Below are 20,060 nucleotides of genomic sequence, written 5' to 3'. Positions count from 1 at the left end.
AAACTGCATTCGCTACAGACTTGGGGGGCCTGATTCTCCACCACCCAGCATCTCCTGTTGCCATTCACACTAGTTGAAGGGAGTGCAAAACACAACGGCTGTGATTTGGTGGCATTATATCCCCACTTTGCACTAGTAGAAATGAAGGCACCAGGCTCAATGCAATGGCAAATCAAGCCCTGGGCTTTTATCTCTTCCAGCGATAAGAAGGGCTCTTTACTGGCTATAACAGACTAAGGAAAGAACTGTGCAAGGGGACATATTTAGTCAATGCTACTTCCTAGTCATCTCTTTGCTCCCTTGAAATGGGAAATGGGGGTGATTCTGTGTCTTAGTTGAGACCTTGTGGGAATAGCCTGGGGGAAGAGGCAAGATCCGTGACCTTCCCGCGCCATGCACACTTCTGGGCTAACAAGAGGTCTTTATCATCCTCAGTGAACATGATAACTTCGGGGGGAATGGTTCTAGGGAGAAAACCTCCCATTGAAAGAACACATGCACCAGAGAGAAGCAATTAAAGTGACCCCGCTACCACGGAGGCAGCGCACACTGCTCAGTTAATGGCCAGCCACAGCAACACTAGGCTCCCGAAGTGTCAGGGGAGCTGTCCTGAAAGCGACACCCATCAGGGGACTGTGCACAGCTTTCATCTTTTTTTTTTTTTTTAATTTCTGCTTATAGTGAATCCCCAGGAAAGTAGGAACAGGGACCACTTCCTGTGACCCAAAATGTGTTTTCCCCTGTGACAGACAGGGTGGGCTTACCCCGCACTGAAAGAGTTAAGCTGATTCTCTGGGCGGCAGAAGTCCCGCCCCCCAAGACTCTGCTGGGCATGCTCCAACTGCTGTCCTAGCATAAAAAGGAGCAGTCCAGCTCATTCTGGGGGAACCACCGAGGAGGGAGGAGGTGTGCAGGAGGCTCCGAGAGAGGAGCCACTTCAGCCCCTGACGGGGGCCAGGAATCCAGGAGACCGGCCACCTTTTGTCAGCTGTCCAGAACCAGACGCCCAAGGAGATGCTTTTGCCAGGGGGCTCCACGACCCACGGGAGACACGGGTGGTGGCTGAGCAGAAAGGGAAACCTGGACGACCCAGAGGCCCGAGGGACGACCCCATCGACAACTGGGTAGGAAGTAACCCAGAGGGCTGTCATGGTGTAGACAAGGCTGGAGAGAGGCATCAGTCAGTGTGTTTCAGGAGGATCCCCACTGACCTGGTGTTGGGCTCCACTGACACCAATAGGACCCTGGGCTGGGGTTCAAAGGAGGCACCCCACTACCCCAACGGACTGCCAGAGCACGCTGCTCTAACCCACGGGCAACGACTGACTCTGGCCGCTAGGCCGTACTGCCCTGACCTGAGGGTGGCTACTGATTCTGACAACTAGACTGTGTTAACCGTTGTGGGAGCCAGCCAACAGGCCTCGGACCTGCAGGACTCAGGGCCAAGGAGAGAGAGTCTGGTAGACTGCACTCGCGGGGGGACCCCATTCCCCTTGTTATCCCCTTGAACTTCCCCGCCGGAGGTGATGGGAAGGGCTTACCGCATGACATCCCCCATTGAGCACGTGCAGATGCTTGCTCATGAGAGCTGAGCTGATGGTGCTGGCTTCTCCCCTTAACACCAAGATTTTGCACTCTCCTAATGCCCTTCAATCAAAGACCTCACCGCACTTGACACATTTGAAATAATTAAACCTAAGAACCTCTCCATGAGCTAGGCTGGCACCACTTAGCAGGGGGAGAAGTTGCCGACTCGCCCTAGAACTAGAGAATGGAACCAGGAGTTTTTGCACCCAATTCCTGTGCTCTGCTTGTTGGACAACAGCTTCTTTTTGCAAAGCAAATGAGCAGTGAGCCAGACAAGGAGACTGAAGAGGCTGCAAGAACTCCTAGATAAAAAGTGCATCAGCTTTGCCAGAAGATACAAAATGAAGGACATAAGTTCTTGTAGGATGGTTTGGGTCTTAGCGACATGAATGCATCCCTTTAAAGGCCATTACCAAAAGCACTCCTGAGAGTAGAGAAAGAATTCAGATATAAGAAAAGAAGAAAGGCAAAAGACCAAGGCCTTATCAGGTGACAGCTGCTACGTACAAGGATAGAATGGAGGGTTAAGAAGCCAGATTTTTCATCAATCATCATAGCTAGGTTAACTCCAAATGCTCTCTCACCTCTGCACGCCGGCCTCTGGTCACTCCAGGCAGCGATCATGTCGCTCAGTTTCTTACAGGTGATGCTTTTGGACCCCTGTAAATCATAGCCTTCGTTACAGGTGAACTGGATGCTGGATCCCAACCTGGTAGACAGAACCAAAGGGTGCAATTAGCCATGGAGAAACAACCAAAGCAACAGTTTCATCCTTTGCCTTTTTTGACTATTCATTGATTCTCCTTAATGTGAACAACAATAGTCCACTGGCTTCCATGGGATAGGATAGGGTGAACAAATGTCAGTCTCTTTTCTCATACATTTGCTTGTGTTGGGAGCTCTTTGACTAAGGTGATTATAGTCTAATAGGTCAGAGTCTTTCAACATGACTTCAGGAGACAATGCATCAATGCAGGAGCACAGATTTGCGCCCTAAGATATTATATGCTCAGCATTTTTATAAATGACAATATAAATAAGAAAAGAAATCACCTAGTATTGGACACATTTGTTAATTCCACAGTGTTAGAGCCAGAGACTCAGCTGGTGCAAACCAACGCAGCCCCGTTCACGAAAATGGAGCGATGCGGATTTCCACTGGCTGGGAATCTGGCCCATAGTATTTAAGAAGTCTTTTCGCAGCCCCTTTTCTCTCCCCACTCAGAAATCCATTTTGTGGATTTCAGGGAAATTTGATGGTTTCAGGTTAGACATTTTTAGTGAACAGAACAGCAATCGACAGCGAAATAAGATTAACTATTGATCTGTCCTTGCTAACAGCTGGCCAATTTATTCCTGCACACTTCACACCAAGGCCAGCTACTAAAGTTGGACAATGCCATTGTTTTAAACTCTAGACAAGAACAATTATCCAGCAACACATATGCTTATTGACAAAGGGTTGACACAGTGTTCTGGGAAGTCTCAGAAGCCTCTACAGACAGAGCCCTGCAATGACTAATGCTAACATAAAATAGGGCAGTTTGTTTGTTTGTTGAAAACATTTCTTTCTGCACTTAACCAAAAGGGAAAAATGAATTGCAAAGAATCCTGATTGCACAATCTTGGTTACAAGGCTCATTTTGACAAGAGAAAACATTCCTGAAGAGGGGGATTCATTATAATCCCTGCTTGTCATATTATCACACATACACATTCTCTTTCTCTCTCTCACACACACCCACCTTTCTATGTTACTAATCATTGCAAGATTTTCAGACACAAACCATTTACAGGTGTACAGTGGGTCGCTAGAGAAAGACTATGTAACACACGGAGCCCGTATGGTGGTTATGAACAGTAGCTTTGTTGCATGCAGAACAAACACATACAAGGTTCTTACCTAAAATCGTTGCCTATTCTTTTGCCTCTCTCTGGAATCCCAGGGTCTGGACACATATTATGTCCCTGGGATACACCAACCTGAGTTACTACAAAGCAAAAACAGCACATACAGAGATAGAATAGCACAGGAAAACATCATCTTACATCAACTGTATTGGTGTTGGTGGATGTGAAGAGAAAATGGGTAACTGCTAGTTGGAATGCATTCGCTTTTTGTTTTGCTTTTATTTTTTAATTTGGAAACAAGTGTAACTGAAGTCATTTCAGCTCAATTTATGCACCAATGTGTTTTCTGCTCCTGGCCAGTGAGCAACGTGGCTTTCCCTTTGTTACACTACAGAAGCACCATTGTAAAATAATTTTTGCATTTTGCAAAATTACACCAATTAAAGAGAACATTTCCAAAGATCACTATTAAAAAGGCCACCTGCAGCATGACAAGGTGTGTGCCTACTGCCCATCAAACTCCCTTCTGACTGGCGCTGGTGAAAGAAAACAGTTCAAGAAAACATGGATGTGTGATTCAACCCCCCTCCCCCCTCCAAGTAAATAAAGCCAGTCTAAAGTTTTAAAGCAGATAATTAAGTTTGACTATGAAAACTTTTATAGAGCAACCTTGACACAGCTGCTTATAAACAAGAGATTTATAAAGTGGTAATCAGCACTGACTAAACACATCTCTACATTTGACCCCTTTCCCATCCCCACCTCCTCCCCTTGCAAATCTGTCAAATGGCGCAAACAAGCGTAGACTCAGAGAATGGATAAAACACGGATGGCTCCCAACAAGGATGAAATGAGCACGGGCAGTATGTTGATTTCAATTTTGCATTCTGATAACCACCAAAATTTTTTTTCATGCATATTAATATCAGAAAAGGGACAGTTTTGTCATGGAGAGGCTGAAATCTATATGACTCAGTTTTCTCACGTCGCAGAGGAAAAGACGCAGGGAAAATGTGGCATTTCTTGGCAATGATGCTGAAGCGATGAAGCATGAAACATAAATGAGCATGCTTCCATCCCGCCTCAGCCTAGCTCACTAAATTAAAGTAAGCCAAACAATCCTCTCAGTTACACACTAGAATTGATTAAATTGTAGCAGTGGCCCTAAGAATACTCAAGATTGGATAGCAATACAATGAGGGAAAGTGTGGCCTTCACACGCCACGTGTGTACCAGCAGCATTAGTGTTGTGTGACACCAAGCACGCAGCAAAAGGTGTGTGGGGGTGTGAATATTTATACAGAAAAACAGGTGCACATGCTTTGTCTTTAGAGACATGGCTCATGCACCATCGAGTATACTAAAGGCAAGAAAGCTCAATCTAGCAATTTTTCACTGTACGCTAAACCCCACTTCGTCGTTAGGCACTGCACTTGCCAAGTGTTTGAGACACCGCTGCTCTCAGACGGATGGAAGGATCCATCTACTCCCCCGAGTTCAAAGCTTCAATCCCAATGCCTCCAAGGAGCTGCTGCTGACGACAAATGCTAGAAGCCTTTAATAGTGTTAGAGCAAATACAGGTTCCCCTTTTGTTCCAGTACTACAGAAGTGTGACTTTGGAGAAGAGGGGGTCCTCAGTTGTATGCTGAGGCAGCCATGACATCTCCCTTTCTGAAGGGCTTTCTACACAGTACATCCCCATAGCATCTAAATGCCATAGAACCATAGAAGATGAGGGTTGGAAGGGACTCAGGAGGTCATTTAGTCCAACCCCCTGCCATGCTTTCATTAAGAGGCATGAAGAACAATGCCCTTCTCTTCCCTCTCCTTAATCCCGACATTTTACACTCTTTGCCACTGCTGCTCAACAAGGTCTTAAAATATATATATATAAAATAAAGATACTTCACCCTCTGCCTCAGCCACCATCCTTTCACTAAACTGCTCCCTTCACTTAAACACGGCATTTATCTGCCTGTCTTCAGGACCCAGATACTCACTAGGATGGGCTGCCATAGCAGCTCTTCTGAAACACTGCAGGAGCTATGCTATGCTACGCATCCACAAGCAGAGATTTGGTGTCCTGCCATCTCCCACTGCCATATCTCATGGAGAAGATGTGGCTTTGGGAGGAATCTCTTAGAAGCATCTTTCCAACCTTGTGGGTACTGTAGCATCCTCAGAACCCCCTGATTAATTTGTACGTACAGGCTCAGAGATGCCAGAGCAGCCAGAGAGATGTGCAAAAGAAACAGCAGCAATAAAGTGGTACACTTTATTTCCTATTGGCTGCATTTTATAATAAAATTTGCTGCCACCTTTCATATATCCTGGAGACTCTGCGTGGAGAAGTTGGACAGGAACCCCTCCTTAGAGAAGAAGTTCATGCCATATATATTTACAAAACGGTGTCAGATTTGACAGCAATAACTGATAATTTAGGCAGCCATTAAAAAAAAAAAAACAGTTTCCTGAATGCACATCTCCACTAGTTGACAGAGCTGCCTGACACCCAGTGGTTTTTCCTTCACAGAGATTTGTGCAAATATTTCCTTTGGTTTTGAGATGTGAGAATTTGTACCATCAGTCCCACACACTCCCCTCTGAATTTCATGCTCAGACAAACACAGAACCTCAAAGCAAAACACAGATTAAACCTCCCTGTTTTACCTGGGTTTCAATGGAGACCAGTTTGGTGTAACTTGGATTTGAAATCAAAGAGGGCCCAGAGTTGCTGGATGGGTTTGCCAGCCTCAAGAAAGATTTCAAGGCAACTGGCAAATCCAAGGTCTGAATTTCACAGCTTTAAGCAAATCGTGAAGTAGGAGAGCACTTTGTATTTTGGTGCAAACATTTTGCACAGCTCTGATAGTCTGAAACAGAGAGCAGAAGCTTTATAAGAGAACATGTACATAACCTGGAAAACCAGTTGAATGGCACAGATCATGTTCTTTAAGACCTGAAGCCAGCTGAGGGATGCGCTAAAATGCAACCTAGCATGGTGGCCCAGAGGCAATCCAGCCAGACATGTGCTCTTTCTTTCTTAACACCATGCAAGTGCTACTTATGCTATATTGTTAATCAGGCTGCTAAATGTACCGTGTGCCGCTAAACGAGATGCATACCTGGGCTGCTGATCTGCTACGGTGCAGCACACTTTAAAAGTGCTTTGTGTGTCCTTGGAAAATCAACTGCAATCAGCAGCAAGGAAAGTGGACATGGGGCTCTAGCAATGAAGGGGTTGGCTGGCCTCTGCCAAAGCAAACAAACAGAAAGGTCAGGATAAAATGTCCTCCAGAATCCAGGCACAAGGGGGTCATGTTTTACAAAAGGAGTTAGTTTCACTGGAAACATTTCACAAAAACAGCAACAAATATCTGTATCCCAGAAGGATTCTGGAGCAGATCAGCTCTTTAAAGATGGAGGAGCGGGAATGACACCATCCATCAGCGTTACCCAGTGGGGTGATGCAAGTGCTGGAAACAATGCATCACTTCTAGGAAAAGAGAGGTCAACAGGTTGGGTCAGTCAAGTCACTTGATTTTTCTTTGGGTTTTTTAACCATGCTCCTCCTCCCTGCATCCATGTGATATGAATTACCCACCTCAAACCAAATCTGCTGGGTCTAACTTTCATATATGTACAGACAACTCGCAACAGTGGAAAAGAAACGGTCTAAGGCATGGGGGGACAGTGGGTGTCAACCATCTTTGCACTGTACAAATCACAAGTGTTCAAGGCAATAGGTGCTGAGAATTCTTCTTTCATTCCTTCACCTTTTTCCAGACCAAAAATGCACTGTTTTGCAGATATGCACACAGCATAGATGGCACGTGCTTTCCAACACTTACTAGGGATGGGCCGGCGTTTAAGCACTTGAGTTCTCAAAAGCATCCTGCAGAGCAGATTGCAACAACCCAACACAATGTATCGCCCTTCCCCATCATCTTCCTTCCACCTCTGAAAAGACAACACCACTATCCATGTATCCTCCAACGTTACTTATCCCTGGCTGATTTCAAATCCATTCCATTGAACTTACTAAGCCTCATATCAGATGATGGTACAAATGGAGCTCGGTGGCCCATTGGAAATGATATCAGGAAGCGGGGCACCAAATGGAGTCAGGTATAACCCGAAGGTACCAGAGAAGCAACAGTCAAATATCCACCACGTTTGTGACGACTGGAAACGGTTAATTCCCAGTATGCTAGCATGTTATTATCATCCACTTTGTAAAGGACTGATAAGGCAGCAGGTAGGTAGATAAAATAGGGAGCAGGGGGAGAGAGAAAGGTCACCTAGATGTCATGGAAGTTGGGATATTATAAATGTGAGCGGGAGAGTGAGAGAAAAGGAGGGGCGAGGCTGCATTAGATGGCTCATCCACAACTCTTGCTCCTGTCTATAAAGCACAAACCTTATTTATTTATTTTTAAATAGAGAGAAATGCCTTGATTTAACTCTGCATGAGGCTATAAACCATATTTGCTATGCTGAGAATTTGTTGGCAGGTCTGCTTTCATCTTACAAGAGGTTTGACTGATCTGAGCTCCGGGCTCTAGCGCTGTCAATGAATTCTTCAAGGTTACTGGGGAAACAATAAGCCTCAATCTTAATGCACTGTTGACTTTATAAATTACAGATTCGAGAGTTTTCTTCCCCAAAGGGTTTGTTTTTTTCTTCTCCCCCCTTTCTCTCTTCTTCTCCTTTTGTCAACTCCAGTTTCTTTCCACCCCTATTCAGGAGCAGCCAATTGTGATTGCATTGTTTGCCAAAGTAATTTACTCCTTCTGCTGAAAGAAGAGCTAAAGAGGATGATCCTCAATTTTTTTTCTCACGTTAATGAGGGAATTTCATTGATGGATCTCCTGGGGGCAGCTTTCTATTGAATTTAGGATTGTTTAATATGAGCTACAAGATAAAAGAGAAGTATCTAACAGAGAGCTACAAACAACCCCCCCCTCAACCCCCCTCAAAAGTTTCTCAGTGTGAAGAAAGCAGAGATGCTGTCTCCTCGATGTAAAAATAGACTTCAGCAGCCATCATTTGTTCTGAAGAGGTTAAAATCAGGCTGGATGATTTTGAGGGGTACGACTACACTGCAAAAAATTCTTAATTTTCTTATATTCTTAACTCGGGTTAGTTCACTTGGGTTAAAATAGCAGTGAAGACAAAGCAGCTCGGCTTTTTTAACTCAGCCTGAGTTCAAACCCAGGCTCTTCTAAACTACGTCTACACTGTAGCTGGGAGTGAGTCACCACGTGCAGGAAGACGGACCTGTGTTAGCAGGGCTCCTGCTAGCGTGCTAAAAATAGTCGTGTAGACACTGCAATTCAGGCTGGAGCTTGGACTCTCAAGCCTAAGGGATTGGATGGGCTTGAGGGCCTGAGCTGGAGCCCCAGCTTCAGTACCTATGCAGCTATTTTCAGTGCGCTAGCATGAGCCCGCCAAGACAAGTTCGTCTGCCCAGGCTGTGAGACTCGCTCACAGAGGCAGTGCAGACATACCCTTACAGGCGTTGATTGGAACTGCTACCCTGGATTAAAAGCCGCACTGCAATGTCTTCACTGCTATTTTAACCCAAGTTAGCTACCCCAAGTAAAGAACACCCTTTTTGTGTGTGTTATTGTGGCAGTGCAGAAATACCCGAAGAGGCAAACTCTGCTTCCAGTTCCTCCCATGCAAACCTCATAAGAGAGGGCAGAATTTACTCCTAAAATATAAAGAGACGATTCCCTGATCATGTACTCTAGCAAAACAAAGCAAACGCTTACTGTGGCCCCAATCCAGGAAAACACTTCGGCACCAAGGTAACGTTAAGCATGTGAGTGGATCCCACTGAAATCAGTGGTTCAGGATCAGTCAAGGAACTATTTACATGCTTCAAGCTATGCAGGTGCTAGTAGGTTTGAAAGATCAGAGTACAGCGGTCCGATATTGGGAGGGCGTCGACCACTTTTAGTCTCTTTACGTGAAAAGGCGCCTGAGTGCTACACCACGTATCTGGTTACCCCAGAACACAAAGGTCTTCCAAACCCACGTCACAGCTATCCACGCTATTTCTAGAATAGATCAAAGTAAATGCATGGACCCAAACACCACTTCCGAATACCGGGGATCTAGAAATCCAGCATCACAAATGTTTCCAGCATCTAACCATCTAAGACTTGATGTGAAACTGAATTTACTCACAGTTTACAGGAGAGTTTCAACCTATATTTTCAAAATTGGATGCCTAATGCTAGCTATCCAGGGTGTGATGCTCTTTTGCTTCTGAAGCCTCTTATCCCAGTGCAATGTGATTAAAAATGCTCCCAAACCAGAATGGCAATGATTTGCATGTGTTTTGCACTCACTTTACACTGGTATAAAGGACTGCACAAGGTACAGGGTAATGGACAGCCAGATCCTAACACTGATATTTAAGCACCTAATTTAGTGAGCTGGTTTTCAGAAGTGATTAACACCCCGCAACTCTCCTTGATGTGTCTGGAATCTAGGTGTCGCTCAGCACCTCTGGAATTCTTTTACTTCAGTTCTCAGCAACTTTGAAAATGCCCTTACTGCACGCTGCTCTTTCCAATAAGATTCAGCAGCAAAAGTGTAGGAATATCCTGTTCAGAGATCAGAGAAACTTCCTTCCACTATTTTTGTGTTTAGACAGGAGAGAAAAGAAAGATGCTATAGAAAAGATGCTTTCCATGCCCAATAAATAAGAAAAAAATACATATTGTACACAATATCCAAGCTACTCCAGAGCTTCAGTGGTGCTGCAGTTGTTGGGAAAAAAATGCATCTCTCAGTTAGTATCAGTGACAGAAAAGCTACCCCTAAACATAAGACAATCCCCTAAGCGAAATCTCAGCTCTAAGCTACATTTCTTCTGCTTATTCTCCAAAGAATTAAAAAAAAAAAACATGTTTAAAAACAAGATGTCCAATTAGTTTTAGGGGAGATGGGCACAGTGTAGCAGATCTAAAATTTCAAATTAGAATGTTCAATCATTCAATGCAATGCAATTTGCATCATTTTTTGTATTGCATAGATAAAATTATTTTCCATTTTTATTTCAGGCACACAAGAGACATGTTTCAGGATGTAAAATACATTTTGCCTCCAGTTGGTCATGTGAAACTTGGAGGCTTTAATTTAGCCAGTCGGAATCTGGCAGCCATCCATGGCTACAGATCAGCAAAGCAACAGTTTTCTGAAAGACCAGCATAATATTAAGAATATAACTGTAGTCTGCATTATTCCTTGGTGGGGACTTCGGGGGGGAATTTCTGGAGAGATGCAACATACAGCAGAAAATATTACCGGTAGGAAAGGGTTTAGCACTAACCTTTACGGAGACACGCTATTAGAAATATCGGATATGCAAGCCATATGAAATGACAGTGGCACCCAGCACAAACTTTATGGCTCTTTCATCATCTTTCTCAACTATACTGTTGTCCCTAATATTTTTATTATATATAGAAGGGGAAGGTGGGGGAGACATGGTTAGGTACACAAGGAAAACTGCAACATAAGGAGATTGTAAAGGTTTTGAATCCACTTTGTAAAGGTAAGTAACATTTCCTGTAGTCACAGCCTCTTGAGTCAGCGTTTTTGAAGTTGAGGATTTGCTCTAACCAAATGCATGACAGCAGCAGGCTGTACAGGACTGAAGTAAATCGAAAGCTATGAACGAGGCACAATTGGGAGCGGTTTACCCAGAAAGGGTTGCTACACCCAATGCTCGTGGTAGGCTCCATGCTGGTAACAGAAAGGAATTTGGGTCATAGTTCCCGACACATGTATTTTTAGTTCAACTGCTTGTAAGCTAAGCTGCCTTCGGCAAAACCGGCGATATGTAAGGCGTTGGACTGACAGCCCTGATAACAACTCACGTATCCACAGAATGGGGACAGTCTGAGCCGAGGCTGCGTAACTTTCCTCCACACCAATTCGCCAACGTGCTTGAGTGTGTCGAAGGGGTGGGGTGGGGTTTCAGTCTCCATTTCCTACTTACTTCTCAGCACACGTGCTGAGATGGCCAAGTAGAGGGCCAATGGTGGGGGTGATTTTGTATTATGGAAACCAGAGTCTGAACTGACAGTCACTTGGCTGCTGAGCGGTCAACAACGTGATTCAATTCTTAACCTGTGCCTGACCGTGTCATTATTTTGCTACTCTGTGTTTTGTGAATCACCACAACGATCAATGCCAACCGATGGAGTTCGGGAGTGGAAGAAGCCCAAAACTCTTGACATGTGAAATGGAAGCCCTGCACCCTTTCATTTCAAATTCTTCGCCTGGAACACCTGCGTGTGAGCAAATCATCATTCCATCCAATCCAGGCCATGGCTTTTCTCTGGATAAGGAGACCAATTTGCCAAAACAAAGTCTATCCCCATTCCCACACACACTCTGAAGGGCCAATCTAAGATCTGTAGTGTCCAAACCAACACCAAAGTGAATGGTACCTTCCAACACACATTAACCATCAATACCTAGACTGGAATATTGATGATAGCTTCTTGGATCAGGCTATTTCCTCTTGGCTAGAATCTTTCACAGGGCCAGAAGTATCTCAGACACATGGATTTTCCCTGACCTTAATCCACTTGTTTTCTCTAACCATGTCTAACTGGCCCATTTTCAGCCTTCCACAGTAACCAGAGGGCATTAACACACCTGTGTTAAAGCTAGAAGTGACCCAAAGAGCAGAACTTCATTTCAGATAGACACTCAGTGACATTTTCTAATTTTTCATTTTGCCCATTTGCCCATTTCACCTGCCTGAATTTCAGATACGATATATCCAAACAGTATATCGTGCATGGGCATCTTGTATTACGAAATGCATGGGCAATTCTTTTTCTCACAAATGATTATTTCAGGCCAAAAATATTAAATTTTATCAATATCCAAATGTATCCAAAATTCAGCTCAACTCTGACACAAACCTTTCCTACTTGATCGCACAAAAGGTTAAGAGAGGGGCCCTTTAGAAACACATTCATCTGTCTAAAATCATATGCCTAAAGAAGCTATGCATTTTACTTCTGATTTACAAAGTTGGGAGGTCCAAGTGGGTTCACCTACTGCAGCAGAAAAGGTACTGGTGGCAAACTAACATTCTAGGACCCTCTCTAATAGATTTCATCTGCTATATGCATTTTACGTAAATAACTGACAGAGATATGAGCTGCTGTTAAAATTTGCATTTTCAGTGACTAGTCCTTTCATAGCAAAGTGGTACAATTTTTCTGCGGGGAGGTATAATTAAGTCAAACAACTTGTAAAGAGAGCAAAGGTGCTATTATTGCTGCAGTTATTGTTACTTCTTCACTCAACTTTCTGTCTGTATTTCCTCATTGCAGCTCCAGCTGCTCTTACTTTTACACTAGACAAATACTTTTTTTGTCAAATTTCGTTTGGATTTTGATACTCTTAAGACTTAAAAAAAAAAGCCACAAAAGTAATGAACGCGCAGCCTGGTGTTTAACAATAGATATATGTATACAGTATATACACACATGCACCTGCTCCTCTGCCGTCCCCGTTTAAGGAGTTAGTACATGTTTGTGAATAGAGCACTGGAAGGAGGTGATGTGATAATGCGAGGGGGAAAGAGGAGAAATAAGCATTAAACCTTTTAAGAGTGACAAAATTGTAGAGATGATTGTCATATGAAATGTTCAGGGAGATAATCTTGCAAAGAGTGCGTAGCTGGGAGCAGTGAAACTTACACACTGATGTCTTCTGGTTATTGTCCTTGCTGGGCATCAGTTTCACTCCTCTGGACTTCAGTTCAATTTGCTTCTTGACTGGAGAGAGATTTTAACAAAGGAAGAGGTTTAGCTAGACTTTAAGGGTTATTGATTTGATTCAGAAATTTCAAAGAACCAATATTTTTATGCATTCCATGCTAATGCAGTGGGGCTCTTTGGTTCCCTCGAATTGCCAGATCATGTGTAAAGGTTCATGAGTTTGCTACTGCTTGAGAGCTACCAGAGCCGGTCCTTTAGCCGAAAGAGCAAAGATTCAGATCTAGAGGCCCCAGGGCCATTATTACATTATAACAAAGCAGAAATGTTTCAAAGACCCAGATTTTTAAAAAGATATTAAGTGTTGCTGCTTGCGTGTTCAGCTTGCTACGATTCATGAGGTCTCCATTATTCATGATTCACACCAGTCACTGTCTCATTTCTATGTTTGGACAATGAGGCCCTGACCCTGAGTAAAACAACACAAAATGTTCACAGACCCCAGAATTCACAATAACCTTAGCATGATTATTTATATCAACTTCCGCAGCAAAAAATTTTCTGACCTATATATTATTCCTCTGTTTAATTGGCTTCAGCCATCCAATCAGGAAGTAAAATCAATTAATTGTGACTTATATCAGTGTTTCTCAACCTTTTAAGTAGCAAGTACCCTCTAACTTCTGAAAATTTTAAGAAGTGTTCAACACTCAATTTTCCACGGGATTTTATATATACAGACTAATGTGAGCCACATGTTGGACGAAGGGCTGAGTACATAAAGCCATGATATGACAGATGTCAGATCTAGTGTGGTAGGGTTACCACCTTTACACACCAGGGGTGCACAACTCAAGTATGTCCCTGGGCTAGAGGTGATGTTGGCCAAAGCTAGGAGGTTTTGAGTGGCATGCCAATGCTGGGGAATATAAAGCACCGCACCAAATTTTTTGCCATATATTTGAGATGATGAAGGGGTGAGAGAGAGACAGAAAAAGAGGGTAACTGGTCAAATCTGGGGCTGTCATAGTTTTCTGGGCACTGGGCTTTGAGCCAGGGAAGGGAGCTGCCACCTGGGCAAGTTGCAGGCGGCTGCTGCCTGGCTGCCAACCCGGGAGGTGGGCGACTGCCACCCAATCTGAGCTGGGGCGGAGGAGACTTCTTGTGCCCACTGGGACCCAGGGATGTGGGCAGACAGCTGCTGCCCGTCTTCAAGCCGGGGTGCTGGAGGCTGTCCCTTGGCTTGGAGCCGGGGTGCGGGTGGCTGCCGCCCAGCTCATGAGACAAAGGAGGCTGCCACTGGGCTCCCACTTGGGAATTGAGACCCGGCGGTAAGCATGGGGCTGCTGCCCACCTCCCCCAGAAGCTAGCAGCTGCCACCCGCCTCCCAGCTGGGAGCTGTGATTGGGTGGGGAGCGGACTACTGCCGCCCAGGTTCCCCAGAAGTCGGCAGCTGCTGCCTACCTCCCCTTCACTCTGTTCTTCCCCGGATACCCCCTGCCTGTGTGTCGCGTACCCCCAGGGGTATGCGTACCAGAGGTTGAGAAACTATGATTTAGATGACCAACAGACACAACATGATCAACCAACAGTGAGTATTCAGTGTGCCAGTACAAATGGGTGCGGGTGGATCCTAGGAAGTGAGTGAAATGCAATCTAATTTACCAGCACCTTCCACATCACCATTGAATTTAGTCTATCAGCTAATACTAGGGACACTGCCATTCGGGGGGGAGGAGGCTAGGAAAATAGACTTCAGTGGGGTTTTGTTTTTAGTTCGGGAAGAGAGCATTCTCGCCTGTGAAAGCAAATTGCCCATTATTATTTTACATGGTTCTTTCCATTGCAGCTTTATTTTAATCTATTCAGCCATTCTATATTTCATTTCAAATGATTTCCTTTGAGTACTGTATTGTGTCATGCTTTCATCTCTGAATTAGCACATTTCTAAAACAACGTCAAGAGAAATCATCAATAAAACGAACAGGGATTTGAATCAACTTGTGTGTGTGTGTGCGTGTGTGAAAACAAATCTGTTAATAGTACCTGTGTGCAAGAACTTCCGACAGGGAGAGGTCAAATATCTTTCCTTGAAGCTTACCCCAAGTAACACGTTCTCTGAGTTACATGTTTGTTGGCAACTTTTCACTTTATCATGTGGCTATAGCATTTTGAGGGACTTTTAAATAAAGCAGTCAACATTTCAAGCTGACGTCAGGTCATATCTATATTGATACAGATATGGATTCAGGCATCCCTTGTCTTTCATACATACATGGATGACTTTAATCTTTTTTGGTGGGGAAATAATGAATACTATGCTGATTTGAAAGTGAAGCCTGAGACACACAAGTCTTGTTTAAACATAAATCAGTAGCAGATATACGAAGGAATATGCTAATCTCAAAATGCCTTAACTAGCAACCCTCATCTAGAGTCACAGCACAATGACTCCTGGATATAGGTGATCTGGTGTCTCCTGAATCATTAGTTAACAGCAAACCTGCAGCATGCTGAAATGCTCATTTTGGCTGCAAATGCCAAGACTCTTTTGGGAAGCCAAGGAGCTATTTCTACCTCAACCAAATCGGTAACTTTCCTCAACTTTGGAAAAATCACAGCGCCACAGTTAATGTTGCATTTGTTCTTTGGCCACTTGATACATTTTATAATGTTGGAGAAACGTGGAAAAGAAACAGAGGAAAAAGTGGGCAGGGGAGTGGCAGGAGAGAGAAAAAAGTAACAGGGAGAAAATGGACATTACTTATTTGATTGCAATCAGTGTCAAAAAAGAGTGAAAACAAATGAAAAATGGAAGTGTTGAATTGTTTTGGTTTTCAAAAACAAACTAAATGCAAATGTTCAGCTAGCAACGAGAACATAAAAAACACGAGGTGACCTGACATGTTCCAGGCACTAGAGGGCAGTGGCACACAAATACACCATTAAGGACACAGGGCAAATTTAGTTCTGACCTAAAAAAACAATTCAAGTCCTGTTGCATTCGGTCTGGATTTTTCCCATAAAACCTTTTCATATAAAAGGAGGTCAAAAGGATTCTAACACTAGTCTCAGAGGACGATAGTTGTGAGGGAGGAAAGGATCCCTTTGGAAACTATACCTGGAGTAAACAGTATGTGTGAAGACTACAAAGCATCCAGTCAACACCTTCATAAACAAGTTTAGCAATTTGAAGCATTGTTACCAACCGTAGCCAGGTCTCTCTTTATAGATCCATCATTCCACAAAAATTGGAGGTAATTCCTATCAGCGTAAACCATTCACAACAGAAATGCAGATTCATTAACTGGATGCTATTTACATTGAAGGAATTAATCCCGTATCATCTCAAAACTCCTGAACAAGTTATTTTCTTGTGTCCTATATGATGGGCCTTTCCTCCACATTGCATCCCATGTCAGGACCTTGACTGGTTAAAGAGTATGCAGAAATGCAGAAACCTTAAATCCAATCTTGACAATCATCTCAGAGATGGAAAATACCCCTAAATAATAAAAGACATTGAACCATAAAGATTACTTGTGCCCTCTGTATACATGCACACTGTACGCTAATCTGCTGTCCTTTCATAATGCCTTAAACCAGCCCAAGATTTAGGGAAACCCTTTGAGGGTGACACCATGCTGTATTTAGTGAGCCTGGGAGCTAGCAAACCAGAGAAAAAGGCAGGGTCTGGCTGTGACCTGCAGCCTCAGAGAAGAATCTCTTTCATACATACTACAGCTCTACTGCAGGAGCCATTCCTACACAAGTCTGCAGCACCACAACAGAACGGGAACTTTTTTCAGCTCCGATGCTGACACTGCAGTGCAGTCCTGAAGGGTTGATGCATGGCTAGCTGTGCTGTAATTTGGCCGAAATGTTGAATCGAGGTCCCATTCCACCTGCCCCTGCTGACTCTGCAGCCAGAAGTTAATGATCCTCTGGCACCTTGTAAGCAACTAAGGGATAACCCCACAGTCCCAGCCAACATTCCCGCTCTGTCAATAAAATATAGTCAAATCCCAATGTCTAAAGCACCACTTGAGGTACTACAGGATGCATAATGGCTCCTGAGTTTGCAGTGTCTAACTCATTGCTTTGTAAAACGCTTTGGGGCACCTGGAATACGAAAGGAGCTATATAAAATCAAATTCTGCTCTGCTCTCTGCATGGCTTCACAGTGCATCTTATTGTGAGTGACACCTGAAGATATTTTTTGTAGCTCTGAAATGCACACGGATAAAAATGAATCTTTTGCCTGTCATATGTTCACAGGGAAATGATCAACTGACTGAAAACATCTTTTTCTGTCATTTGTAATGTTATAGGGGCATTTAATGTGTTTCATCCACACATTGACTGACATCTGTGAGGCAAACAGCCTTTACTCCGGACTCTGCGGGAGTGGCTGGGATATTGTGTTATTTGCTCCTTTTGACCCAAGCGGCTTGCCAAAGTTCAGCTTCCTGCGGGTGTTCCAGCTGGGAACAGGAACTGATAATGGAGTCTTTTGATGCCGTCTTGTTTATTTACAAGAAATGTAGAAAGTCCTGTTTCTCTGAACACAGTAGGAATTGAATAGCAGGAGACAGTTTCTTTGTTCGCTGTTCCTGCCTTTCCAGCCAACACTTTATATCCAAATAGACTTTTCTCTTAGTAATGTGGCCCTGAAATAAAGCTGTGCTTCCACACTGTGTCTGCTTTCTCTCTCTTTCTCTGTGTCTCACTTTCTCTCTCTGCTTCTATCTTGCTTCTCTCTCTTTCAGTCCCTGTATCTCTCTCTGTTTGTGCTGCTTCCATCCCACCACACACAGAAAGACACACAAAAAGCAATGCCCTGTGAAGCTTCCTGTCCAGAAAGTCCAAATGACTGGGCAAGCTCGCATACCCCTTTGTCCGAGGTGGGGCCATTTAGTTGTCTTTCATTGCTTTTGTAAATGAGGTATGGAGGTCACAATAGTTTAGACAACCCAACCCATCTAATGTTATACAAAGGATTGTCAATGCTTCTCATTGCAGCACGTGGCTGAAGTGCGGAACAGCCACAGCTCTGACTGAAGTCAGGAGAGCTGCAGGTGCTCATGACCTCTGCAAATCAGGTCTGTAGGTATCCCAAGTTGAGCATTTAGTTAGATCCCGATTCAGGAAAGCAATTAAGTACATGCTGAAGTCCTATCGAAGCTGATGGAACTTCAGCTATAAGCTTAACTTTAAGAGCATGCTTTTGTGCTTTGCTATCCTGAATCAGGCCTTAAAAACGGAGCCTCCCCAAATTTAGGCCTAAATGACGCATCCAAGATCACAAAGTGCATCACAAAGTGGGCAGCACCACATCTTCATTATTTCTAACTGGTAAGCCACAGTCCCTCTCCCGTGATTTCAGTGCCCTATATTACACTAACTGCATTCTGCCTCTAGGAATAATAACTGGAGAGAGATGACTGTATGCTTTCCAGTTACGCCTTTATTTTGTTCATTACTTGGAGACAGAATTATGAAAGTCAAGCTTCACAGGAGACTTCAGCAACATCTTAAGGGGTTACCAGTAATAAAGGTATCAACTTAAGAAGACAATTCAAGATATACATTTTCTCCCTCCTTTTTTATTTTAATGACTAGGATAGTTTACAAGCAAGAACAAACTCCCTCTTCCCTCAAAATACAAAATCAGATTGTGGAAGGCCCAATGTTCTTCTGGGTTCAGATGTGGGACAAAGGATCGTGTCAGGATAATTGGCCAAACAAAACTCGTGCTGTTTTCTGGAGGGTTTTGCTGTACATAAACAACGGATACATCTGACAGAATATTCAATTTCTTCTCAAACTGAAGAGTGCCATTACAAAGTGTTTGCAGTGAGCAGACAATCTGGTGTATTAAAACCTGTTTCATGTTGCTTTTAAATAGCAATTTCTCATGGGGCAAACTTTTATTAAAAGAAAGAGTGTTGTAGCAGAAATAAGTTCCTTGTGTCCAACGAGCCCCTATTCCCCTTGCTGTGGTAGCTATTGAAGAGCTCCGTGTCTGCACTGCAAATTATTTCCCTCCAAAATACACCACAGCTTTTCCAGCGACAGGGAAGTTTTACTTTGCCGTAGGGATGGAACTACCCAACGCCCTCCCTTAGAACTCAACAGTCCCATACCAATGCTCTGTATGTACTGCCAGACCGGGATCTGCTTCCTGAGAGGTGTGGCAAGAAACCTTAACGAGTCATGGCAGGAATCCGTGGTGCCACCCCACCCCTCCTCTACTGTCCCAAGGAGCAGGATTGGCGTACTGAGGCTACAATCCGCATCATTCGGATGGCTGGAGCAGATTATTTGCTGGTTTGGGCGCTCATTTGCTAACTTGGAAATGGTGCATGCAAAGCAGAGTATGCAAACATGCCTTCCATCTGCATGTATTTCTGCCTGCAATTAACCAATCGCCAGGAGAGATGTATCTGAATAAGTACCACCCTGAAATCCAGACTGAAATCCATATGTAAATTTCATGACTATCACAATAAACAGCCAAATTAAAATATCTTTTCTGTAGGGTTGAGGGTTTAAAATCTGAATCCAAAGCCTGCAGCCAGCATTTATAGTTAGGATGGGTGTGCGCATTTCTGTTTTTCAGAGCTGCTGAGCACCCAAAATCCCCATTATAATCAATGGCATCTCAGCAAAATCTGGATCTCAGCATTGAATGTGCTTGCACAGTGCCCATCGCACAGTGAGAGGAAGGATTTTGTAGGATTATGGCACTGAGTGGAACCCAGAAGGTCAGAGTTCAATTTCCGGCTCTATCACAAACTCCATTTGTAATCTTGGCCAAGTGACTTAATTTCTTTGTGCCTTGGTTTCCCTCCTTACAATGG

The 20,060-nt window shown here is 43.8% G+C and overlaps 1 protein-coding gene across 1 annotated transcript in view; it reads right to left on the bottom strand.

Annotated features, from left to right (window-relative positions):
• Nucleotides 1-20,060, bottom strand: part of CSMD2 (CUB and Sushi multiple domains 2) — a 495,048-nt gene that overhangs the window by 229,841 nt on the left and 245,147 nt on the right. The window contains exons 7-9 of the mRNA XM_067533952.1: nucleotides 13,180-13,257; nucleotides 3,491-3,578; nucleotides 2,172-2,296 (exon numbers count right to left, since the gene is read on the bottom strand). Coding sequence (XP_067390053.1) covers nucleotides 2,172-2,296; nucleotides 3,491-3,578; nucleotides 13,180-13,257 — 291 coding nt within the window. The remainder of the gene's footprint in view (nucleotides 1-2,171; nucleotides 2,297-3,490; nucleotides 3,579-13,179; nucleotides 13,258-20,060) is intronic.

The sequence above is a fragment of the Emydura macquarii genome, unplaced genomic scaffold (genome assembly GCF_026122565.2).
Source record: "Emydura macquarii macquarii isolate MOO-44397 ecotype Brisbane River unplaced genomic scaffold, CSIRO-AGI_Emac_v2 contig_3348, whole genome shotgun sequence".
Taxonomy (NCBI): Eukaryota; Metazoa; Chordata; order Testudines; family Chelidae; genus Emydura; species Emydura macquarii.
Note: the sequence above shows the minus strand (reverse complement) of the source record. Positions and strands in the feature narration are given on the sequence as shown.